The 27,938-nt window shown below is 35.0% G+C and overlaps 1 protein-coding gene across 1 annotated transcript; it reads right to left on the bottom strand.

The window, feature by feature from the left end:
- Window positions 1–712: 712 nt before the first annotated feature.
- Window positions 713–23,706, bottom strand: LOC121731196. The gene is made up of 7 exons (XM_042120551.1): window positions 23,603–23,706; window positions 23,127–23,307; window positions 16,973–17,093; window positions 13,939–14,077; window positions 13,404–13,584; window positions 2,993–3,117; window positions 713–1,145 (listed from the first exon to the last, which is right to left on the bottom strand). The coding sequence occupies exons 1-7, from the start codon at window positions 23,704–23,706 to the stop codon at window positions 938–940; spliced, it is 1,059 nt and encodes a 352-aa protein (XP_041976485.1). The 3' UTR covers window positions 713–937.
- Between the last annotated feature and the right edge of the window lie 4,232 nt (window positions 23,707–27,938).

Below are 27,938 nucleotides of genomic sequence, written 5' to 3'. Positions count from 1 at the left end.
GCTAGGAGTATGCCGATATAAGTTGATTTCCACCCGAAATCCAGCGAAAATCTAGTCGCGGAACGGCGGCCGGGTCGTTAAAAGGAAAACAGATTTGTACTTGGTAGCGGCGAAGATGACGGCCGAGATAAAAAACCTCAAGGCAGCCAGCGCAGGAACCAGGAACGTGACGGTGGGGACTGTAGTCCTCGTCTCCGACGTCCTATGGCATGCGTCGTACACGGCCGCAGCACACAATGTTCATCCCCGACAATGGAAATCCAACTTGAACGTACGGCGTCACCACTTTGGAGATCATTGAAATGATAGGCAGATATTTCTATAAATTAAACTACCAGATCTTCAAAGCTCACTGAAATATAATATTTAAAAAATGCGTGTTCACAAAATCAACATCTAGCTTGTCGCTAGCCATAATAATTTTTCACAATTTGTCAACCAACTGTCTTCCGTACATTTTTTTCCTCTCCAGCCTTAAAATATAATATAAGCAATAGTGTCATAGACTACAAACTAAAATTATCAGATTTAAATAACGATCATTAATATTAATTAAAATTAAGCTCACAGGTGCGACAAAGACGCCACAAAGGCACAAAGAGTAACTTATTTAAATAAAGTAACAAAACTGAACTTAAGTAAGTATGTACCTAAATGATACCTTCTCAATTTTATATCTAGGGTACATGTTGATACTATCAATGTGCTTTTCTGTCATTCTTGCGGTGGGATTTTTATATTTGGTACGTTTTTTCGATCCATACTTGTTCTGGCCACTTAAAATTCATACGCGGGCCACTGCGTTGCCCGCGAAATATTTTTAAGCTATACTACAACGTCACGTTGCGACCAACACAATCGAGGAATCGGTGGAAAATGTGGAAAGAACTGGGAGAACTATTCGCTATATAGACAATGAAGTCGCGGGTGACAGTTTCTATATAATTCGCCTATCGTTGTATCGAATGTTGTCATCGCTGAGCTGCGGTCGGTATCCGTTGAAGTCAGCCACGTAGCGCACGTGATGGGGAAACCCATCAGGATCTATGAACCCGTACTCCCCCCGCACCGTGAGAGCTGCCCTGCTGTCCTTCTCTACAATTCCCCCATCTTCTTTTCTGTAGGATCCGTCGTGTGTTTCGTACCTGAAATGTGTTGAAAACATTATAATCAACACTAATTTGATTATAATTTATGTGATTTATTGTACGGTCGGTTCTTTCTGGAAATTCATGTTAAACACCTTTTCCGCTATATTCAGAAATTATTATAAATTTAAACGAAATACACGACGAATTAAAATTTATAATAACTTCTGAATGTAAAGGAAAAAGTGCACGAAAAATTGTGTTTTACTTAGTGTTCAACATGAATTTCCACCAAGAACCGATAGTACAATAATTAATTTAAAAAAATATATCAAACATTATAAGCAAATGAAGCGAAGTTTTACTATTTTACCACTGACAGATGTATAACTATTGACACCTTGTTTAACAACAATGATAGTATTTTGTCCTATCCTAACTCAGAGGCTACAAAACTTTTCTATTAGACTGCCTTCACATTAAGTCGCGAGCCTAACTAATTACTTAGGGCCTGTTTCACCACATTATAATTAAAAGTGCCGAATAAGTTATTCACAACTATTTTTACAGATTCTCCATACTTGATTGGTGGATTGCCTATTCGTCCTTTATCAGGAAGTGGTGAAACAGGCCCTAAACCTTTGAAGGCTATAATTGCAGAAATGTATGAAAAATATGTCAAATTATTATTTAAGTTACAGTTAAGTACTAATTTAAGTTAAACTTATAAGCTATTTATAGGCGAAAAGTGGTCGTATTTTAAGTAAACAAGAGAATCCTTAAAAAACTGCAATAATATTATGTATTAACAAATAATGTTATCATAACGTCCGTAGACGGCCAAGGCTTTAATTTCGCTGTAGTTGAACAAATAGACAAATTGTGAAATAAAATAAGAATATTTCACTGCAAAATAAAATATTGTATATGTGTGCAAATCCTTAACTGGAAACATATTCATTGCATTACCAATGACGAAATACTATATTTTTGTGGCCAAAAATTACATCGTATCAGTGAGATTAATTGCATTTATGTACATAATATTATGATGTCACGAACTTTATCTGTTCTGGTGTTAGTTTTAAATACAATTTAGTTATGTATCATCTGTGTAAGACAAGGATTTGTAATTTAAATTACTTAATTGAGTAATAGAAGATTGTATGGAGTAGATACTCTAACTCTGACGCAACCGGCATTTGGTAGCAGGTAGTATGGCATTAAGAAAATGAACTTTATCGTTGTTACTACAAAAGACTTAAACACCTGTTGAACAATTGATTAGAGAAAAATTCAGTACTAAATGGTCTCAAAACAACTGTGTAAGTTTTTTGTCGTAAGACCGTATTTATTTGACTGGTGTTTAACAAGGGAAAATTCGTCATTTAAACACAATAAAAAACTAAGTCCTATGGATCAGTTGTTTATAATTTAAATTACTATTTTACAGTGGCGAAATAACGTCTTTTCAAACTGAGATAATTGAATCTTCAAAAATAAAAGTAGATATGAAAAATTTGATTCTTGAACTGTACATTTTAAGAGCGCACCTGATATATATATATATATATATATATATATATATATATATATATATATATATATATATATATATATATATATATATATATATACTAACTTCAGTTCATGAAGATTAAATGCTCAAGACGAAAACACGATTACTGAAAAAATGCTCTGTTTCTTTTTTACAAAAAACCTCATTTTAGACACGTTTTTGCTTGGATCTTCGCAGTTTGCTGTCTTTTCTTTAATATTTTTTAAGACGGGCGTGAGTGTAAAGAGAGAAGGACGATGTTTGATTTTTTTAGTCAGGAGCGCTCTTTATAATTATTGTTGGCATAATATTAGTAGTAGTAGTAGTCAAAAGTAGCTAAACTCACTCAAAACTATAGCTTCCTAATCCATTGTTGTTGAATATAAACTTTTTGATGGGCAGCTGGTTTCCCGCGGTCAGCGCTATAACCGCGAACGCCGCAAGCACGCAGCGAAGATGCACGCCTCTTACCTACAACACTCGAGTCGTTATATTATATGTCAAGGCCGACTTGTGTTTTGTTGGAATTGGAAAAGGCGAAGCGGATGTTTTTATAAACAACCGGACTTTTTAGGACATAATCTATCGTACACTTAAATTGTGATCGAAGCCCGGTTTCTGAGTTTTTTTTAACGAGAAGAAGTTTATTTACTCACTATCGCCTATGATTGGCTATCGTCAAACATTAACGAATTAACAACGCCATTGACCTCACAACACGTTTATCTATAAACTGCTGTCCAAATACCTTAGAAACCCGGCCATAATCGTTTGTTAATTAGTCGATGTTTTGCTACCATGTTTTAATGTCAGAAAACATGATGTTTATTATCATGAAGATACAAAAGTTCGTATTCCAAGCAATATAAATAAGAGTATATACTATTCTTTCACATGCTTAGAGAGGGTTGCACGAACTTACTTTAACTATAACTGTAACTTTAACTATAACTTTAACTACAATGCAAAATGTCAAATCTTTGATTAAAGTTAAAAATGGACGCCATCAAGACGCCATATTTAACCATAACCATAGAGCTCGACAAGGCTTTAAATGCACGTGGCGAAAAAAGGAACTAACATACAAAAACGCAATTTTTGACAGTTCTTCTATACCAGCAGCACACCCGCCCACGTTCTTATAAAGCCTTGTCGGACCAGCAACGTCTTCTGTCAAATTCTGTGGTCAATGTAAAGGTTAAAGTTAAATTAGCCTTAACTATAACCAATAACCATAACTTTGACTTTAACTTTAACCACGCCTCTGGTGCAACCCAACCTTAAAGTGTTGAACATAGTATTGTCATTAATTTTCTTTTTAGAAAATTATTTTTCGATAAAAATTATCATCTGTCTTTTCTGGTAATTTGGAACTAAAATTATATCCTTTCCTTTCATGAAAGTGGGTTGTGGAGCTAAAACGTGAATAAGTAACAAACAGACACACTTTTGCATTTTATTAGTATGGATAACAGTACTCACCATCGTGTTTTTGTTTTGTCCCTCTATGTTTTGAGTCAACTGCGACATCAGTAATCTTTCCACACTCTTTATATCCAGTTCTTTGAGAATGTCAAGTCTGGACTTCATTCCACGACGAAAAAACCTATTCAAGGACTTTCGGTGTCATTGACGCCTTGACAAATGCTTAAATTATGTTACACTTTATATATTTAAACCAGTCCATACAATGTGATTTCAATACTTTAGTCATATCATTCGTTGCACCGAAATTAGTCTATCACGATGAAAACGTATAGTTCGGGTTCCCTAGAACATTTTTTTTATTACTATTAGGCATTTCGAAGCTTATCCGCCAAAGAAACTCCGAGCATAGCGCGCTCCATAGCACGCTGAGCGACGGAAAACTTACGAGCTAGCCCTGCTGTAAAAGGCTAGGTTTCCGCCCCGTAGGTCATAACGGGAAGCACGCATTGGTCGAAGACTTTCGTCTTCAAGCTCTGCGGAATATGCGACGTGAGAATGTGGCTTAACTTCCTGAATGCTGCCCAACCCAACTGTATCCTCCTATCGGTTTCTCTCTCGAAGTTATGTCTACCTACCTGCAGTATGTGCCCCAAATAGACACATTCCGTTACGACTTCGAGAAAGACACCGTTAACTGCAACCGTACTCGGGAGAACATGTTCGTTGAACATGACTTTCGTCTTGTCCAAGTTTCGTCAAAGAACTAAAGTCACCGACATAGTGCAGAGAATCAGTACGCTGAAGTGGAACTGGGCTGGTCACGTAGCTCGAAGAACAGACGATCGCTGGAGTAAACTTACTCTGGAATGGAGACCAAGGCTGGGAAATCGGGGTGTAGGTCGACCTCCAACTAGGTGGGACGACGATCTCCGCTTAGTTGCAGGCCCATGTTGGATGCGAGTAGCAGGAGATCGGTCATCTTGGCGTTCATTGAGAGAGGCCTATGTCCAGCAGTGGACGACTATAGGCTGATATGATGATGACGTCATGATGACTATTAAGCAAATTTTTCATGAGTAGCTTCATTTTGATAAGACGAACAACAATTTCGTCTGCGAAAATTCTCTAAAGTGGTAGCTAACAGAGATATAAAGGATTTAATATTTTGATTTGATGGTCTTAAAATACAGATTGTTCTATTCCTAGGACAATGTTACTTTTAAATTATATAAATATTATCCTATCAATATACAAAAAATCAGCTCGTTAGATTTTTGTTTTAGAGTACTGTAATCAACAAAACTTGGTTGACCATAGAACCCTAACCAGATGATTTTTGTACATTGATAGGTTAATAGTAATTATAATATAATTTAAGAGTAACATTGTCCTCCGTGGTCTAGTAGTATAGAGCGCGGCTCTTGACTCGGAGGTTGTGGGTTCGATTCCCGCGTTGGAAACATGTTATTTCCAAGTTTGGTTAGGACAGTGCAGGCTGATCACCTGATTGTCTGACAAGACGTAAGATGGTCCATGCGTCGGATGGGCATGTAAAAAGTCGGTCCTGCGCCTGATCTCTCGCCAGTCGTGTCGGTCTTCCGTCCCACTGGGTTATGAGAGTAAAGGAATAAAGAGTGCTCTTGTGTACTGCGCACACACTTGGGTACTATAAAATTACTCCTGCGTAGCTGGCCTGGTTTCAATGAAATCGGCCACCGTCACCGAAACCGGTGTGGGAGCTATTATTATTATTATTAATTTAAGAGTAACATTGTCCTACAAATAGAATAATCTATATTTTTAGACCCTCAAATCAAAATATTAAATCCTTTCTATCTCTCTTAGCTACCACTTTTGAGAATTTTCATAGAAGAAATTGTCGTCCGTCTTATCAAAATTATTATTTTCAACGAAAAAATTAAAACCGACTTCTAAGGTAAAAACAATAATAACATCTTTATAATATGAATTAAAAAGTATTAAATAATTTTTCCTATCTAATAGTGCCTTTTTCCGTATTCGGCTAAAACTTAACTATTTCTGTACTCAATCTTCATCATTTTGAAGTCGATACCAGATAGCTATTTTTAGCTCATATTATAAGGATGTTATTATTGTTTTTACCTTGGAAGTCGGTTTTAATTTTTTTGTTAAAAATAATAATTTCACTCTTTTTAGTTACCTAGTAAACTATCGCGTACTATACGTAGAATAATTAATACACTATATTATTCTACGTATCTTATTACAAGCTTACCGGTGAGCGAGACACAATAGAATAACAACAGATTTCCAAGAATCCACGATCGAAGGATTAATAGGAGTATAATCAGTAAAACCGTTTCAGAGAAGTAAGGACACGAAAATTTTAAATAATTTATGAAGATAAGAAGATGTAGTTATTTATTGTATGAAATATTAATATTATAAGGCACTTATTTAAAGGGGCAGTTGTAAATTGCAGTTTTGGTAAGTTAAACATTATAAATGGCACGTGTAATAACTAGTTTAGCAGTTAAAACTAAGCAGTAAAGTAAACAATTAACAAAAAATTAAAACCGACTTCCAAGATAAAAACAATAATAACATCCTTTTAATATGAACTAAAAAGTATTAAATAATTTTTCCTATCTAATAGTGCCTTTTTCCGAATTCGGCTAAACCTCAACTATTTCTGTACTCAATCTTCATCATTTTGAAGTCGGTACCAGATAGCTGAATCTTTAGTTCTCTGACAGAATATTTGAAACTTTTGGAACTGGCACCGACTTCAAAATTATTATGAAGATTAAGTACAGAAATAGTTGAGGTTTAGCCGAATTCGGAAAAAGGCACTATTAGATAGGAAAAAATATTTAATACTTTTTAGTTCATATTATAAGGATGTTATTATTGTTTTTATCTTGGAAGTCGGTTTTAATTTTTTGTTAAAAATAATAATTTCACTCTTTTTAGTTACCTACTAACCATCACGTAAGTATATTTAATATTCTACGTATCTTAATTCTTATTACAATTTGTTAAGAGTCAGACGTCGTGCTCACAAATATCAGGTAGATAATTTTAAACGATACATTTTAAAAAATCCAAGTGAACAGTAAACACGTGCTAGCCGCTAGGCAATTTTTGTACCTATAAACTTGCATAGGAATTCGATCTGTATATTTATGTATCAAAACCGTGTAAATATAAACCGTATAAACGAAGTATTTTTTGTACTAATTGCGATTGTGTTTCTTATTCCTATTACGATGTAGATTAGCTATATACCTATGTCTACACTGTGCACTTTCATCTTCAATTTTCGTCATCTTCTTTCATTCAACTTTCGTATTGGCGTATTCAATAATTGAATGTGACCCGAAATGTGACCCTCGTTAGTATGGCGAAAATACTTCAACCCCTTAATATTACCTTAATCTTGGTTAATGTTTACAAACCTACCCCAATTTATTTGACAAACTACTACAAAAGAAAGTCGACGGAGCCCCGCTACGCGGGGCTCCTATTTTTGGTCCTACTTTTGGACTTACTGGATTGTGTTTGTTTTTGTTTTGGCGGGGGGCTGTGCCCCCCTAGCCCCCCCTTCGGTATCCGTGACTGAGTAGTTAAGTAAGACCCACTCATCACAGCCTTGAGATGCCTTAAAAATACTTCGTAAACATCAGAAAACAGATGATCTTATCTGAAGATTACGAAAATCTCAAATGCGAATTTCTTCTAAACGGAGAGTTTACTGGCGGTGGAAACGGTAAGTAGGAGTTTTTCTCACCCAAAACAATCCTCCTTAACCCATGTCACCAACATTTAATTGACGTAGGTTCCTAAACCTTAGCCAAATTTTTCTAAGTATTTTCGCCATACTAACGAGGTTCGTATATCGGCCTGTATCTGGCCGGGGGTTGATTTTTGAGAAAAGTTTATCTGAGCTTTCTTACTCCCTTTGGCGCCCCCTATCGATTGGTGTATTCAAAAGGGGTGGTTATAAGAGGTTGAATTTTTTCGTCCAAATTTTTTTAAGTATTTTCTCCGTACTAACGAGGGTCATATTTCAGCCTGTCTTTCGACAGGGGTTGATTTTTGAGAAAAGTTTATCTGAGCTTTTTTGCTCCCCTTGGCGCCCCCTATTGATTGGTATATGTGTTAAAATTTTGACGAAAATTTTTTCCAAGTCTTTTTTCCATAGTGCCCCGTTTCCTTCAGTCCAACCCAAATGTGTGCTTTACGCTCTGGAGTAAAGGTTGAATTTGTTACTTATGTTCAATTTTGTGGTACTTGAACTTGTTTTTTTTTTGTATTAAAATCGCTTTGAAATGTACCAAATAAATAAGGACATAACGTGATGACTGATGGTATTTTATGGTGTTGTGTGTATATTGTATCCATATTATACAACCATGTGAGTTGTGACATTGGTGACCCTGACATGGTAGTGATGATGATGATGATGATGATGATGATGATGATGATGATGAATGTAATTTGCATAGTAGCATATGCTTTCAGTTCTTAAAACAACGCCTAAACCCCTAAACTTGTATCTATAAGGAATCCGGAGTTCTCTTAGTATCTTCGGAACCATAGTATACCTTGGTGCAAAATCTTGCGTTTTGGTAGCATATGCTTAGGATGCTTCTCATAAAATCAAAATCACCATATGTTTCCATATAAATTTTGAGGAGTTCCCTCGATTACTCATGGATCCCAACATCAGATCACCACTTTTGTGAAAGTGGGACTAAATTGGAGTGAAACCTAATATAAAAAAACAAAAATTATGAAAATCGGTTCACAAACGGCGGAGTAGTGGTCGAACATACAAAAATAATAAAATAAAAAAATCCACAGCCTCGTTTTTTGGAAGTCGGTTAAAAATAAGTTATAAAAATAATGAAATGGATCATTGAAAACATTATTGAACAGTAAAATAATTAAATGAGCGGTAAAATTAATGAATGAGTGGTTACGTGTGGGCAGTAACGAATCGGAATTTGTCAGTAAGAAATCTCATTCTAGGCAGTTTTTTAAACAATGAGGTGGTAAAATATAATAAAATCGCCCAAGTGCGAGTCGAACTCGCCCATGGAGGGTTCCGAACCTTTATAAAGCGAAAGTAAGACGGTCGCCGGCTGCTGCTGCAGCACGCTCGCTGCGCTCGCTCGGCTCCCTCTGTGTTGTGGTCTAAGTTCTAACCTAACCTAACCTACTCTTGAACTTTCTGGATTGTGTGAAGTAAAATAATTAAATGAGCGGTAAAAATTAATGAATGAGTGGTTACGTGTGGGCAGTAACGAATCGGAATTTGTCAGTAAGAAATCTCATTCTAAGCAGTTTTTTCATACAATGAGGTGGTAAAATATAATAAAATCGGCCAAGTGCGAGTCGAACTCGCCCATGGAGGGTTCCGTACCGTTATAAAGCGAAAGTAAGACGGTCGCCGGCTGCTGCTGCAGCACCTAACCTAACCTACTCTTGGACTTTCTGGATTGTGTTTGTTTTGGCGGGGGGCTGCGCCCCCCGTCCCCCCGCTACGGTATCCGTGGTTAAGTGGGCCTTCAGTTAAGTCGTTATCGAACCGCTCATTCCATCATTTTTATCTCTCATTCAGTTATTGGACTGCTCAATTATTTTTTTATTACTGTCCATGTTTTACAGTCGCAATAATTAATCAACCGCCATAAAATTAAATAACTGCTCAATATTTTTTTAAACTGATCATAATAGCATCTCAAATATTTAAATAACCGCTCAAAAAATTAGTTCCCATATTATAATAAACGTAATTATCCTAAAACGTATATAAACTACATAATAGAACAAAAGTTCTGATAAAATTTTAATAGTCTAATTCAGCAACTCCACAGAATATACATTTGTACAAACTACTCTAATTTAACGAAATTATAAATAGTTTCTTTTAAACACATTACATAACTTATAGGTAGGGAATTATATCGTAAAAGAAACACAAGCACGAATATTTGTTCGTAATTTATTTATTTGACAACTACTTTGCTACATATCCACCAATAGGTGGTGAATTTGTGTACGAATTCGGACATCTACCGGTCCCTAGCACTTGTAAGTTGGATGACTCGAGCGATCTTTACACGAAATATTTCGAGTGTTTTGAGAATACACAAACTATTAGCAACAAATTATATCGTGCAGGAAACCGGTCTCGAACGCTTCAACTCCCAAGCGGCCACATGTGGTGTACGAATTCGGACAACTATAACCGGTCCCACTCGTTCGACTCGAGCGATCTTTGCACTAAATATTTGAATATGAAGTTTTGAGAATACACAAACTGTGTTACGCTTGTAAAAATCTCATAATTCGGTATTTTATTCGAAGATGAACTTTTCTCCCATCCTGAGAATTATGCCCCAGGTGCGTGTGGTCTATGGCGCGGGCGGTTGCATACTAAGGTATCTATGACTATCTCGATGGCCGCCGCGGTCTGGCCGCTGCGGCTCGGCCACTAGTGCGCGCTTTCCCCGCGCCGCTTGCTTGACAGATTAAAGCGAGACGGCAGACAGTTATTGTGCTAATGAACGCTAAACGCAATGCATAAGGTTGAAATTAGGTTGTTTTCCAGAATAGTACGTAAATGATTTTTCGCGCAGTTTGTATTACTTTGTATGGAAGTGAGACATGCATGTTACTTTATCGAAGCAGCTTACTTCTCAGAAGTAATGTCAAATGTGTGCCTTACGCTCTGGAGTTAAGGCTGAATTTGTTATGTTTAATTTTGGTGACATTGGTGACCCTGACGTGGTAATGATGATGATGATGATGAATGTAATTTGCATAGTAGCATATGCTTTCAGTTCTTAAAACAGCGCCTAAGCCCCCAAACTTGTATTTATAAGGAATCCGGAATTCTGTTAGTATCTTCGGAACCATAGTATACCTCGGTGCAAAATCTTGCGTCTTGGTAGCATATGCTTAGGATGCTTTTTATAAAACTAAAATCACCATATATCTCCATATAAATTTTGAGGAGTTTCCTCGATTACTCATGGATCCCATCATCAGCTTGCTTAGCACGGGGATTGAAATTTGTTTCCACTTTCCGATCTTCGTAGACAAAATATAACTATAGTTTTTTTTTATAAAAGATCCTACGTTTAAGTAAATAAGGTCGTAGATTCATTGTCAATGTCATTTTATTTTGAAGTGCATTTTGTGAACTGTTTTTATTACCCATTGTTTAGCGTGGGAAAATTGATAATTCCACCCTCAAAGAATCTACATTGCCAAAGTGCTAGACAAATTGTGTAACATTTTATAAAATGTTTATAAATCCGAGCTCGCAAAACAATAGGTCGTAAAAGTTGCTCGAAAAACTTACATAAAAAATGATTATTGTTGCCGATGAATCTACGACCTTATTTACTTTAAATCAGGAACTATTTTCCACGAAACTATAGTTATTTCTTGTTTTTATCTATTTCTTCTAGATCGACAATCCCCGTGCTAGGACAGCTGGTCACCACTTTTGTGAACATGGTACCAAATTGGAGTGAAACCTAATACAAAAAAACAAAAATTTCGAAAATCGGTTTACAAACTGCGGAGCAATCGTTAAACATACAAAAAAAAATTAAAAATAAAAATCTTCACAGCCGAACATATCCTCCCCCTCCTCCTTTTTGGAAGTATGTTAATCAAGCTACTGACAAAAATTAGCTTGATAGTATTATTATTATTATTATCAGCCTACAGTATCCCACTGCTAGGCAAAGGCCTTCCCTCTTTCTTTTCAAAGTTCACGATCCTGTGATGTTGCTGGCCACTCTTTATCGAACGCATCTATATTAGTTCGTCACACCACCTTTTCTTGGGTCAGCCTCTGTTACACCGACCAGTCGGTAGCCACTCTGAAACTAGACGCGCCCACCTGTTCGGGTGCATACGGGAGACGTGCCCTGCCCAGCTCCACTTAAGTGGAGGCAGAAAGGCACACGAGTTTCGTTCGGGAACGCGGGGTGGTATTCCGAACGCGGTCAGAATAGACAAGATGCACATGTCGACGAGTTTACGTTTTAGTCATATTAGTAGGACCCCTTTCATCAGATGTTTTATTGACCAAAAGCTTCTCCATACCTTCTCAAGCTTGATAGTAATTAAAAAAAATGTTCTAGGGACCCTGATGTACTTTACTATTGTAGTACATTTTTTGCAATAAAACTATTAAATATCCTTTCCTGTCTCTCCATCTAAAATTTCATCTTATTCGATCAAAAAAAAGTCTGAAAAGGTAACAGAAAGACGGAAATACATACTTTCGCAATTACTTACACTTACTTACAATAATTAGGAATGGCATCACAGATATAGATCGAGATAGATACCGCATGTGTATGTACTTCGCATGCCATCGCGTTCCCAAATGACGAGCAATGCTCGTCTTTCGAAAGTCTGTTCTTTAGTCTGCGCTCCACCGTACCTAGTTGGTGACCAGTAATTAAATACTACTTAATAATATTAAGTATCGCATGCAGATTGTTGAAGCATTGTGTTTCAATCTGAGTAAAACAAAATATTTAATTTCAATATAATTTATTTTCAACTTAATCTTTTTATCAAGCGCACCGAATCAGGACGTACTAAAGTCATGTATTTCTTGCAGTATCAATAGTAGAGATAAGTAAGGTCGTCACTTGTAACTCGTCATTGTTTCACTTCATCTCTTATCCTATTAGTGTTGGAAGCACTGCAGGTGAAATTGCGTCACTCAGAATCCCTCTTATTTCCTGGTGAAAGAAAGAAGTATTGATAGAGTATTACATAAGTTTTCAGGGTGACCTGTTCCTAAACTTTTTGTCGCTTTAGTCCAACAGATTTACGAGAGGAAAGAAAGATATTATGTTTTTAGGCTCTGCGCGCGTATTTACCATTATTATAAGCCGTGTACCGTAATTATAAAATATGCTTTTAATTTACATTAGAACGTAGGATATAATATTATTATGTAGGGCACAAAATCATAAGAATAAAAGATAGCAAAGTGGCATTGTGCCCAATCCTTTAACTGCAATTCAGTGAAACCCTACAACTTTACAAGAACAATGTGCATTGTACTATCAGAGAAGTTGATTCACAGGCAGATAGCGGACCTACGTAATTTTGTCGCGTTATGTCAAACTCAGCCGACAGATTTCTACTTTTACATGCAATTGACATAATTCGACCAAATGACGTAGGCCCGTCAACTGCCTTTGAATCAATTTCTTCGATGGTACAATTGCATGAAATGTAGTTACTTACTACTAACTTATATTACGGAACTCAGTGAAACTTTTAGTGTGAAACATAATTACCATTTTAGTTATATTGAAGCCATCTTTGCCCGCGGTGTAGTAGAACGTCCTCCACATGTATCCACCTGGTATGTTGAATCTATACGAGTAGGATCCATCGACTTGGATGTACTGGTCTGGCTGACCATCGTTCACGACTCTTCCAGTCTCCTCTCTCTTTGTATCATCAGCTGTTCCAAAACTAAAGGAAAAATTAGGAATAACAAAGGAGTCACTTAAACTGAAAAATGTACACCAGCAAGGCGCAAGTCAAAATGGCGTCGTTAAAATACCCTTACTCGTTTTTTCAGTTTTATAATTATATAGCTACTAAAAATTATTATGAGCAGTAAGTACCTACACTGCACTGTAATGGCAAAACGTATTAAATTAATTTTATCAATATCTTCTGGTAGGTACGGTAAACGATGTATTGGCAAATATATATTCTGTGGTATTGGGAGAATGATAGCTTAATTTTAATTTTGTTCTATTTGATTTAACTAGAAATAATAATTTTGAAACTTAAATATAAAATAGATAAATACATTTTTACCTGAACTTATAATTTCCACTGCCATCGTTTTCATTTTCATAATATAAAATGTCGCTGTTTGTTTTATCTTGTGCTGTTGGAGCTGGGTTGATAGGCACAAATATAAAACTTGTAGCTAACAAACATATTCCCAAATATACTAAAAACATATTTAAAGTATCTTTACAAATATTTTTAAAGATTAAAGTATATCTACGTTTGTAAAATTATGATAATATTTAATCTCAAAATGTAATGACGAAAAAATATTTAAATAATAACCAAAGGTTATTAAAAAAACGTCTTTACTTTACAGACAACCAAGTATGATAACGTATTATATTATATAATATTAGACCTATGTTTTTTTAGGGTTCCGTACCCAAAGGGTAAAAACGGGACCCTATTACTAAGACTTCAATGTCTGTCTGTCCGTCTGTCCGTCTCCAGGCTGTAACTCAAAAACGATAACAGCTAGAGAGCTGAAATTTTCACAGATTATGTATTTCTGTTGCCGCTATAACAACAAATACTAAAAACATACAAATATTCAACCATACAACAAAAGCGTTTTTTTTGCAATTTTTTGCTCGATATAAATGATGGCCGTAGAATATAGGCACCTGAAATATTCACAGAATACTCAATTGTATTTATATTTTAATAATTAATAATAAAATTTAAATAAAATTAATAATTAAGGGAGGCTCCAAATAACACATTTTTTTCCTATTTTTGTTCTATGGTCGGAACCCTTCTTGCGCGAGTCCAACTTGCACTTGGCCGATTATTGCTACCATACACAAATTATAAAATTATCTTATATCTTTAAACGAGCAATTCTTGTTTATATATATATCATTGGAATCTCGGAATCGGCTCCAACGATTTTCATGAAATTTAGTATATAGGGGGTTTCGGGGGCCATAAATCGATCTAGATAGGAATCATTTTCAGAAAATGTCTTTTTATTCGTGTTTTATCGATAATCGATAAAATGAAAAATATGACTCTTCCTGACATCTATTGGCGAATAATAATACTATTTTGTTAGCAACTAATTGTTTTAACGACCAGCAGATGGCGTTATTAAGTAACACGAAGTCAATGAGTGTTTGCTATACCGGGCAAAGCTCGCTCATCCAGGTACTAGTTATTATATACGAGAAGTTATCCTTTGGAATATTATTATATCAATTGATTTGAATTTGAACCTTGAATTTGTGTCTAACTTGGGCCGCACACGCGTGCTATAAGTTGATTTTACGAGCAAATATTTTGAATAGTAGAGTAGTACTTATTACATTTATTGTCATAGGACGATTAACACCACCGTAACAGTCCAGCGCCCGCTTGCTCCCAAGAAGTAAGACCTCTGAAATTCAGAGCTACTCATAGGTACTATGGGACGTACTAAATTACCAGAAGCTTGGCTTTAGCAAGTTAACAAAAATATATATATATACCAAATTTCATCTAAATCGATTCAGTGGTTTAAGGTAATAGACAGATACTCGTAGATGTACAGATAATCACACTTTCACATTTTATATTATACTAGCTGTCCCGGCAAACATTGTTATGCCATATAAAGTATTTCGCCCATATTACTATTTTATTGAAGTGACTAATTAAGTATGGCACCATGACAACAGAGTAGACAGAATGATAGAGTATGCCGACTTAGAACTGATGTTGAAATTTTTAAATTTGACGTATTATGACGAAAATCGTCGCTAGGGTTGTTAACTTGTTACCTACGAATCTAAAACTATGACATATTCGATGGACGTGTTCCTCTTTGGTCGTATTGTTGTTTGTGTTTTGGCACATGTGATTAAAATTGTCAGAATCCAATTTTGAAATCTTTATTTTAAATATTTAAAAATAAATTATATCAGCCAGCGCGAGGCACATTCCGTTCATAATCCTAGTGAAACCCGACGAATTTGACAGATATTGAAACCTGTCCGTCTCTTTGCAGTCGAACTACTGGTCGTTATGTCTATTGTGATGACAACGTCCATCGCTATTCCGTCCGTATACAAACCGTAGTGATTATATTCTCTTTGATACTAAAACGTAGTGATTATATTCTCTTTGATACAAACAATGGTCGTCGTCAGTCTCGAGTTGTAATAATTTACTATTAATTATTCAACAAATGCACTTATCAATATAAAAAGTATCCAGTAGCCGATTCTCAGACATAATAATATGCATATGGAATTTGGTAAAAATCAGTAAAGCCGTTTCGGAGGAGTACGGTAACTAACATTGTTACACAAGAATTTTATATAATACTAGCTGACCCGGTAAACGTTGTTTTGCCATATAAATAATTTTTGGTATGAAAAATAGATGTTGGCCGATTCTCAGACCTACTCAATATGGTCACAAAATTTCATGAGAATCGGTCAAGCCGTTTTAGAGGAGTACGGGAACGAACATTGTGACACGAGAATTTTATATATAAGATAATATACTAGCGGTCCCGGCAAACGATGTTTTGCCATAATATAAAGTATTTTAGTTCTTTATTACAAATAAAGAACTAAAATTACAAAAAAAGTTTGTAAAGAATATTATTTTATTGAAGAGACTTAATAAGTATGGCACCATGGCAACGTCCATTGCTATCACGTCGCATAAACAATGGTCGCCGTCAGTCTCGAATTGTAATAATTTACCATTATTTATTCAACAAATGCACTTATCAATATAAAAAGTACCTGTTAGAACAGTTAGTATAAACTAAACAATGTAATTTGCCATAGTTGTCTAAATAGCTCGCTAGTTGGAGCCAATGTCCATAGTCTATGCTGTGTGTCAGTGCTTTATGTTTTTAAAAGTATATTTCTGTTGTCTATGCGTGATCACTGATCTATGGTCTCTTTGTCATCTGAGCTGCATCTTGTAATATTATCTTGTTATAGTGTGTCCGAATAAATCTCAGTTTACTTGGGTAATCGTTGTTATTTCGCATAATCCCAACAGGTTATGAAGCCCAGAATACGCGATTAATGTGTGTGCGAAAAAAGTTTTCGTCTAAAACTGGTAAAGTTCGAGAAATACGCGATGTCATCTGACGACATGATGCCGGCGCCGGGACCACCGTCCTCAACAACAAGCTCTGGAATTACAATCAATTTCGAGAAGCTGAGTGGCATATCTAACTACGGAAATTGGAAATTTATGATGCGTATGTATTTAGTGCACGAAGATCTATGGGATTGCATCGACGAATCTGAACCGGGTGTTCCCAAGGTCAATGACAGCCGCAAACAACTACGGGCACTCGCAAAGATATGTTTGATGGTTCAACCCTCGTCTTTTTCCCATGTTAGAAACGCTGCCACTGGGTACGAGGCATGGAACAACCTAAAAACAGCCTATGAAGACAGGGGTTTATGTCGTCGTCTTGGACTTTTACGCACGTTATTCGGATTAAAGTTGGAACAATTTAATAATATGGAAGCGTATATCTTGAAGATCACGGACTTAGATCAACAACTACGAGACATAAACGCTCCATTGGATGATGATTTTCTGTCAGTATTAATGCTAAGCGGCTTACCCCCAGACTATGATCCGCTTATCATGGCATTAGAAAACTCTAATATTAAATTGTGCAGTGAAACAGTAAAAAGTAAATTATTACAAGAGAATTTACGTAGAGACTTTGACAAGAGTGAAGGTGCGATGCTTGCAAACAAGTTTTCTTCAAAAGGTGTAAACAAAGATCCAAAGTGTTTCATTTGCAAGAAACCTAACCACTTCGCAAAGAACTGTCCGACCAAATCGAACAATAGAAATAATACTAAACGGGGTGAAAGTGATAAGTGTGAGAAAGCGTGGAACGGAACATTATTGACAGCGCTAGCTGTCAACATAGACTCCAATGCTTGGTATGTCGACTCCGGTGCTACTTGTCACATGACAAACAATAAAGATATATTGAAAAATTATGTTGTGGACACTCCGCGGTTAGTTACTCGTACAGTTGCTAATAATCAGAAAATGCATAGCGAAGGTTATGGTGAGGTGGAATTATTGTTGAAAGGCCAAACTCAAGTTACAAAATTAAATGAGGTTATTTTTGTGCCAGGACTGTCAACAAACCTTATATCTGTAAACAAAATAACTTCTAAGGGGCTCGAAGTTCATTTTGACACTGAAAAATGTTATGTTTACTGCGGAAAAATGCCAGTTGCAAGTGCTACAAAGGTGAATGGTGTTTATGAACTAGACACAATGAGTCAACTATCAACAAATGGTCACGAGCAGGCTGCGACATGTCAAACGGTGGCTTTGGTGGGGTCACAGATCCAGTCCATGGATGAAGAATGCGCAGAGGCTGTGAATTTGTGTGCAGCGAATCAATCACAGGAGATTTGGCACAGGAGACTCGGACACCTGAATAGACGAAGCATGCATTTATTAAAAAAAGAAATTCCTGCAAGAGCATGGCATTGTGCACCAGACGACTGTGCCCTACTCTCCGCAACAGAATGGAGTTGCTGAGAGGGCAAATCGCACTATTATGGAGGCCGGACGATGTATGCTACAAGATGCAGCTCAGATGACCCCAATGACGTGTCATGGAATCTAGACATGACTGAAGATCAACATTCTAGCTATTATGAAGATGTTGATGAAAGTGTGAATGCTGTAATTGCAATGACAGCAACAAGTCATGATGGAGAACCACAGACAATTGAGGAAGCATTATCCGGACCTGAAAAGGAACACTGGAGGGAAGCTATCGAAGATGAATACAAGTCATTTGAGAAAAATAAGGCTTGGAGTTTGACATTACTACCTGAAGGAAAGAAGGCTGTTCGCTGTAAGTGGGTTTTCAAGAAGAAGCTAGGACCAGAAGGTCAGTTACTTCGGTATAAGGCACGCCTTGTAGCTAAAGGATATACCCAGGAATACGGGATTGACTACAAGGAAACCTATTCGCCTGTGGTACGATATTCTACTATACGTACGTTGATTGCTCTGGCGGTAAACCTAGACTTGCACATTGATCATATGGATGTGAAGACAGCGTTCTTAAACGGTGACTTGCAGGAGACCGTTTACATGGAGCAGCCAAATGGATACAAGATAAAGGGTAAGGAAAACCATGTATTTAAACTTCATAAAGCTATTTATGGGCTTAAGCAAGCCTCAAAGGCGTGGTATGATAAGATAGATAGTGTCTTGACAGATCTTCAGTTTAGAAAAACACTTAGTGAGCCTTGTGTTTACATCAAATCAGATAATTCAGAAAATTTTATTATATTAGCATTGTATGTCGATGACATTTTAATTATAAGTAAAGATACACTAGAAAAGAAATTACTCAAGGAGAAATTGATGAATAGATTTGAAACAAAAGATCTTGGTCGAGCTACACATATATTAGGAATGAGATTAAATCAAAAAACAAAATAAAATTACATTAGATCAGAAAAACTATATACAAAAGGTATTAGATCAATTTAATATGACTGATTGCAAGCCTATGAGTACACCTCTTGAATGTGGCCTAAAGCTTGAGAAAGGTGACCAAACTGATATGGATTCCAAGTATAGAAGTTTAGTGGGATGTATTATGTACATAGCCATTTGTACTAGACCAGATATTATGCATGCGGCAAGCTTGCTCAGCCAATTTAATAATTGTCATTCTGATACACACTGGAAAGTAGCCAAACGTGTAATGCGATATTTAAAAGGGACTATTAATTATAACTTAGTGTATGAAAAATCTTCATTAAGTATTACAGGATATGTAGATGCGGATTGGGCATCTAATCAGCTAGACCGTCGCTCATATACTGGTTATGTATTTAAATTAGGAAATTCAGTAGTGTCATGGGAAAGTCGAAAACAAAAAACTGTAGCTCTATCGAGCACCGAGGCAGAATATATGGCATTGTGTGAGGGAGCAAAGGAGGCTAAATTCCTTAAAAATTTTCTTTATGAATGTTTGGGTAAACATTTATCTGTAACTTTGTTTAATGATAGTCAGTCGGCACAAAGCATTTGTAAAAGTCATGTTAACCATAGTCGTAGTAAACACATTGATATAAAGCACCATTTTGTACGACAGATTGTAGAAGATAAAATTGTAATGCTAAAATGTTTATCTACTGAAAATATGCCAGCAGATGTCTTAACTAAATGTTTAAGTAAAGATAAACATTTTAAGTGTGTAGCAAATCTTGGTTTACAGATTGTTTAGTTTAAGGGCAGGTGTTAGAACAGTTAGTATAAACTAAACAATGTAATTTGCCATAGTTGTCTAAATAGCTCGCTAGTTGGAGCCAATGTCCATAGTCTATGCTGTGTGTCAGTGCTTTATGTTTTTAAAAGTATATTTCTGTTGTCTATGCGTGATCACTGATCTATGGTCTCTTTGTCATCTGAGCTGCATCTTGTAATATTATCTTGTTATAGTGTGTCCGAATAAATCTCAGTTTACTTGGGTAATCGTTGTTATTTCGCACAATCCCAACAGTACCCAGTAGCCGATTCTCAGACCTACTGAATATGCATATAAAATTTGGTAAAAATCAGTAGGTAAAGCCGTTTCTGAGGAGTACGGTAACTAACATTGTGACAGGAGAAATTTATGTATAAGATTTTATTGCTCATTATATTTAAAAATTTGTCTTTGCTTGCCTTTATCTTAACATCAACAGCTATACGTCTACATCATTAAAAGTTTTTTGTTTACATAATATCAAAGGATCTTTATAGATCTAATGACCGTAAACCGTAGACCTATAATAATCTTTATACTTATCATTTTGTTCTCTTTAGATACTTTGTAATATACTGGTTCTTTTTAGGGTTCCGTACCCAAACGGTAAAAACGGGGCCCTATTACTAAGACTTGGATGTCTGTCTGTCCGTCTGTCTGTCTCCAGGCTGTATCTCAAGAACCGCTATAGCAAGATTTCTGAAATTTTCACAGATTGTGTGTATCTGTACCGCTATAACAACAAATATTAAAAACAAAATAATTATAAATATGTATTTAAGGGGCTCCCATACAACAAACGTAATTTTTTTCCTTTTTTTTGCTCGATATCGATACGCAATAGGTAGGCATTTGAAATGTTCACAAAATACTCAGTTGTATTTATAATTTAATAATAAATAATAACAAAATAAATAATTATAATAATAATAAAATAATAATAAAATAAAAAATAATAAAATAAAAAATAAAAAAATAAAAAATTAAGCCCATACAAAAAAACACTATTTTTGGTCTATTTTTTCTCTATAATGGTACGGAACCCTTTGTGCGCGAGTCCGACTCGTAATTGGGTGATTTTATTTTTCCTATAATCTGTAAGTAAAGATTGTTAAATATATTTGATAAATGACCAGTAGGCAGTAATAAATACTACTAATTACGAGTAGTATTGAATGCAGATTTTGATGCAGATTGTTGAAGTATTGTGTTTTAATCAGGAATAAAAACAAAATAATTATATTTTATTCAAATATAATTTATTTTTACTTAAGATTTAAACTGTATCATCTTACTGATCATGGATTTCTTGTAATATCAAATAGTAGAGATAAATTGCGGTCGTCACTAGTAACTTGCCATTATGTTACTTCATCCCTTATCCTGTTAATGTTGCAAGCACAGCAGGTGATATGGCGTTACCCAAAATCCCTCCTAATTCCTGGTGAAAGAAAAAAGTGGTGATTTGTATTAAAAACTTTCAGGGTCACTTCTACTTTTAGGGTAGTTGACACGTCAGTTTCGTGTTCCAGACGCTGAGAGATTGCCTCTGGATTGTGGGATCGATATAGATATATAGGCCTAGAAATAATAAAAATCTTATTTCTAGGTTTTCTTAGAACAGCGCAAACAGATGGTCTAAAAAGTGGAAACATCAGTCCTGCTGATGAACTCTTTGTCGCTTTAGTCCCATAGAGTTACGAGTGCAAAGAAATATTTAAATATTATGTTTTTTGCTCTGCGCACGTAATTGACATCTATAAAAATACATTTTTTTTAAATTTCACTAGTGGTTTGAGTTATTTCATAATTCAAGACGTGAGTGGAAGAATAAGGTAAGTAACATGAAAAAACTTCCCGTTGTTTGCCATAAATCGAGACTTTAGAGCCGGAAAAATTATTTGAAATAGAAAAACTGTGGATTATGTGTATAGCCAGATATATTTGTTATGTTATGAAGTAGATAAGTTACAAGTTTTATGAAAATAATAAAGGAAAAAATAAGTTATTTTCCGTATGTTACGAAATGTTACTTGTTCGATTCTTCCACTCACGTCTTCATTATTACTCTTAGTTTCAAATTCGACAAGGCACTGATATCCTAGGGGATGGCTAAAATATACAGTCGTCCACTGTATGTATAATGTATAATAATATATATTACTAGAGATCGCCCAATGGTCGAAATTCGATATTAGTTTCAACGACATTAGGACTACTATCTATATTTTGTAAAAAAATATTGACTTTATCATATTTTTTTCAACTCTTGTCTCTAGGACTCAGCTGATCTCAGACTGGCCGTATAAGCATTGTCTAATAGTATCTAAAACTCAATAAAAAAAACTATAATCCATTTTCAATATTGTAACTTCTTGTCAACAGACTTCAACCATAAATAAAACAGCGTGCCCACTGCATGGCAATCAGTTTACGTTATAAGATTTTTTGCCTCAACTCTGACGCTGGCAACTCCTAAATGGGGAGGCTTACGCCAAAAGAAGAAGAAGAATATAATTCGTGTGTATAAGTTTGTCATTCAAAAATCTGTCATCAATCTTGAGTGTGCGTATTGTAGTGTGTGTAATGTTTTATTTGTAAAAAAAATGTATGATAAAAGCATAATTTCAAAATAATATTAGCTCGATGCACTCCTTCACCATATGAGCTATAACTGTGCAAAATTTCATTTACCTACGTTTCCGCATTTTTCGTCAAAAACGATACAAAGTTTTTCGCTTGCGTATTAATAAATAGATATATAGTGCACAACAAAGAGAATATAATCACTACGTTGTGCACAAGGTGAGGTATTCTAAGATGTAATATTTATTTCATAAAATGTGGTGCAAAAGTTCCTTCTTATAACAGACGGGCTTTGAGAACAGAGAAGTTGGGATAAGATATATCTAAGGAACCCAATGGAGCTGTTAGTGTTAAACATAATAATTACCATTTTAGTTATGTTAAAGCCATCATTGCCCGCAGTATAGTAGAATGTTCTCCATTCGTATCCACCTGGTATGCTATATCTATACGAGTAGGACCCATCGACTTGGATGTACTGATCTGGCTGACCATCGTTCACGACTCTTCCAGTCTCCTCTCTCTTTGTCTCATCTGCGGTTCCAAAACTAAAAAAATAAAGTAAAAAAATAAGTTTTACTTAAACGTGAAATTTAGGCCAATAAGGTGCGAATCAAAATAGCGTCGTTATAATACTCTTACCTTTTTTTCATAATTCATTTAGAATTATCTACTTACTAGATATTAAGAGAAGTAAGTACACGGTACTGTCAAAACGTAACACATTTCTTATTCATTTTTCTATCAATATTTTCTGGTAAAGCTAACGACGGTTTGGAAGAATGATAGCTTAATTTTAATTTTAATTAAACTTAAATATTAAACACATTAATTAATTTTTACCTGAATTTATAATTTCCTTTGCCATCGTTTTCATTTTCGTAATATAAAATGTCGCTGTCTGTTTTATCTTGTGCTGTTGGAGCTGGGTTAATAGGTGCAAACATAAAACTTGTAGCTAACAAACATATTCCTAAGTAAACTGAAAACATCTTCAAAGTATCTTTACAAATATTTTAAAACAAAAGATAATATATATTTGTGGTTAAATTAAAAGTTTTTATATGTTTGTTATACAATAATATAAAAACTTTTAATTTAACCACAAAAAGTTATTTGAATAAATCACCTAAGGTTATTAATAAACACGTCTTCACTTTACAGATAAACCAGGTATAATAACCGATTATATTTTTAGACCTATAAAGGACATTGACAGGGTTTGGCTCAAGTGGTGCCCACGCGTGGGAGTAGTGCCAACTAGTTCTCCTTGGACTTAAAAAAAAAAATTAAAATAAATCGGTCCCAGGAGTTATTAATTTGAACACATCTAATTTTTTAGGTTTTTCTGTTGTTTAAGGTATTTTTTGTTTAATTAGTTACATTTTCACGCTCAAAAATACACACCTAACTCGTTCCTTAAACCGGTCTTTTGTTTGCTCCGCTCCGATAACAAATACGTCTACCATATGCATAGTATGGTTTTTGGGGTGGGCTAGGCATCTCCCTGCCAGGCAGGCATGCCCTGCTTTATTCCTAGATAGAATTATAATTGATGACGATGACGATGACTAGTATCTTATTTGTTTTATTGTTATGTTATCCTGTGGCTGAACTGATGATGATGATAATGATTGTAATGTAAATGTTGTATAATATTTTTATAACTATACTATTACAGTACGATAAGTAATAGTCACTGCCACATCTGCTACCAACTGATTACTTATGTTAATTATTGTAAATATAGATTGATGAATAATATTGATTTACATTAATATATTATGTAAAACTATGAAAGTGGACATCCTGTGACTGATATGATGATGTAAAACTAAAGTAATAATTATGCAATAGTTGCTTTTTATTGTCAAATTAATTTTTCGTAAATAAATAATTCACTACAAACATTTTTTTTTCTATTGACCCCTGGGATAGATTTTCAAGCGCTTTGGTTTACAGGTTAGGGTTGGCATGAGGAACAAAATTACTACTCCTGAGAGAGATAGTCGACAGCGGGAATTGTCCTCTGATCGACTTTATGATAAATAGGACTAAATCTCTTTTTAGAATAGAATACTAACATAGCGATAAATTACTTTACTAACAATTTTATGGATCTGAGTAATCTGAAATAAACAAATTTTAATTTTTAATTTTTTTTAAATGCACCATGGCTTCATTGTGGGCAGCACTTGGGCCAACTTCCATATAAGGATTGGCAATGTCTTTTATGATAATATTATGTTTTTAGCTAACATACGGACAGACAGAATGGACAGACGGACGGACAGACCGAAACTATAATACATTTATGACAATTTGATTGCAAACACTAAAATTTAATTTTTTAATAGGATATAGTGACCTGTACAGATTGACGTCGTAACCATATTATGACTAACCAGAAACATAGGAAATCTCACCAAATTTACCAATGTTAGCCCAAATTTGATCGCCAAGAAAGTGGTGATAGATTCGTCATTTCTGGTTTTATTCTGACCTGTAAGTAGGATCGAATCTTGAATAACATAAAACAAACAAAAGTCAAACTTATTTTAGTTTCACGTAAGGAATACACATGTTTGATTTCATCAGAACGATTTTTGTCACATTTTTATAGAAATTCACTTTGTTGATTTTTCAGTAATTTAATAGTTAATTAAATAGTTTTTGATTATAAAAGTAAGCTAATTAATTATATTTTTTATTTTATTTGTAATTTTAATTAAATGATAATTATAATGAAAACAATTGAGATTTTTAGATGGCCTACCATGGTAGGCCACGCGAGTACTCGTGTAAAAAAAAGGGGCGCGTGTACTGCAGTGTTAATATTGTATAGTAAGGGCTGATTTTTAGGGTTCTGTAGTCAACAAGGAACCCTTATAGTTTCGCGGTTTTGCTTCTGAGCGAAACTATAGGATCTACATAGCTGTAATTTGGCAATTGGCCAATAAAATGGTACATGAAATCTTAATTTTTTTTTATGGTACCTTTCCTACACATCAAGCGGGGATGAATTATTTTTTTCGCGTCCACCCCATCGTGTGGGGTGTCGTTGGATAGGTTTTTTAATAATATTAAAAGAGTATTCGGAGATAATTTTCCTATTTAGGGATCCATTTGTGAAATATTAAGTTTTAAAGTGGAAAAAATCGTTAGAGTTCGGTGTCCCCCCCTTCTACCAGCTAAACAGATTAAAATATGCTGAATTTAAAAGGAAAACTATCACGGCTAAGAAGACTTCATAAGTTATTGAGTAATAGTCGATCAACTAAAAAAATGTATTCGGCGAAGTATAAAGGAACTTTTCGTTCAAATTCCTTTGAAAGTAACTGAGATGATGTTGTTAGTAGTGTAAAACACGTTATAAATGTACATTCATTGACTATACAAAAATTAAAAAAAAAAACACACAGACACGCACTTGGCCGGTTTTTATTCAATCGTCAGATAAACAATAATAAAATATAATAATAAGATAATAAAATAAGAATCTAAAATCTCTGACGTATCTTTTTAAGATTTCATGTACCATTTTGTTGGCATCATTAATATTATGTGCATTCATGCCAAATTACAGCTATGTAGGTCCTATAATCTTGGAGCAAAACCGCGGACAGACATACAGACAGACGGACTGACGGATAGACGGACAGACAGACCGAAACTATAAGGGTTCCTTGTTGACTACAGAACCCTAAAAATCAGCCCTTACTATACAATATTAACACTGCAGTACACGCGCCCCTTTTTTTTACACGAGTACTCGCGTGGCCTACCATGGTAGGCCATCTAAAAATCTCAATTGTTTTCATTATAATTATCATTTAATTTAAATTACAAATAAAATAAAAAATATAATTAATTAGCTTACTTTTATAATCAAAAACTATTTAATTAACTATTAAATTACTGAAAAATCAACAAAGTGAATTTCTATAAAAATGTGACAAAAATCGTTCTGATGAAATCAAACATGTGTATTCCTTACGTGAAACTAAAATAAGTTTGACTTTTGTTTGTTTTATGTTATTCAAGATTCGATCCTACTTACAGGTCAGAATAAAACCAGAAATGACGAATCTATCACCACTTTCTTGGCGATCAAATTTGGGCTAACATTGGTAAATTTGGTGAGATTTCCTATGTTTCTGGTTAGTCATAATATGGTTACGACGTCAATCTGTACAGGTCACTATATCCTATTAAAAAATTAAATTTTAGTGTTTGCAATCAAATTGTCATAAATGTATTTTAGTACAAATGCATAAAATATACAATCATAAACAATAAAAACGTTATAAATCAATAATTAAACAAAATATACATGGTTGAATTTAGTACACCAATACTCGCGCGGACTACTATGGTAGTCCAGCGTTTTTGATGCTAAATATCTATAATTTCAATCGACTATCAGGTTACAGGAGGTACTAAGGTTTTGTCAAATTTATCTAACGAGGATTACCTGGAATGGCAAGTTTCTAGCGAGGTTTACTGAAAAAATATCGCTGAAAAAGTGACCCTGGTCTACCATGGTAGTCCACGCGTGTACTGCAGTGTTAATAAATTACAAGACCACAGCAACAAATTATTCCCCATTGATTGGGCACCAGTCACGTATCTGGCAACCCCATTAAGTTAAGTGTATTAACTTTAGGGGCAACCCGATTATCTATGCACACGACAATATTTGTGCATTGTTTTACACACACTACAGTATTGAGTTGCCGCATTCAGGAATCTGTTTTTTCTATACAGCGCGGTATCTAGTCGTAGCGCCGCGCGTGAAGACCAATGATTAATCTAAGAATACAACATTAGTAAAGTTTTCGGTTGCTTGAATGGTCTGGTGTAACGCAGAACAAAATACAGTGTACGGTTAGCTTAATTACTGCACATGTAATCGTAGTGTTGCCTAAATGATAGAATAGAGTCGAATATAACGCCGAGATAACGTACAACCTTTACTGTGTCAACATCTACGCCTCTAATGAAGTAATTATTGATGAGGTTTTTGCTGCTCTTGGAGAACGTTATGACCTGATATTTTTTAATATTTAAATCTATAAGATTTTTAACGCACCGATTTGCTATTGTATTGATGTCAGACTGAAGGGCCTCGCAGTCAGAGACATCTAAAATGCGTCTGAATATTTTAATATTGTCTGCG

This window comes from Aricia agestis, chromosome 10, assembly GCF_905147365.1.
Source record: "Aricia agestis chromosome 10, ilAriAges1.1, whole genome shotgun sequence".
In the NCBI taxonomy this organism is placed as follows: domain Eukaryota; kingdom Metazoa; phylum Arthropoda; class Insecta; order Lepidoptera; family Lycaenidae; genus Aricia; species Aricia agestis.
The sequence above is the reverse complement of the archived record's forward strand: the minus strand, read 5'-3'. Positions and strand labels throughout refer to the sequence as shown.

What these genes read in the sequence shown, in the direction of transcription:
- LOC121731196 (XM_042120551.1), bottom strand. Translation starts at nt 23,706, where the DNA reads ATGTTTGCACCTATTAACCCAGCTCCAACAGCACAAGATAAAACAGAC. An exon ending in GCTTTAACATAACTAAAATG is followed by an intron (nt 17,094 to 23,126) that starts GTAATTATTATG and finishes CAATTTCCGTAG; the next exon opens with TTAGATATGCCACTCAGCTT. An exon ending in TTAGGAAGCTATAGTTTTGA is followed by an intron (nt 1,146 to 2,992) that starts GTGAGTTTAGCT and finishes AACACATTTCAG; the next exon opens with GTACGAAACACACGACGGAT.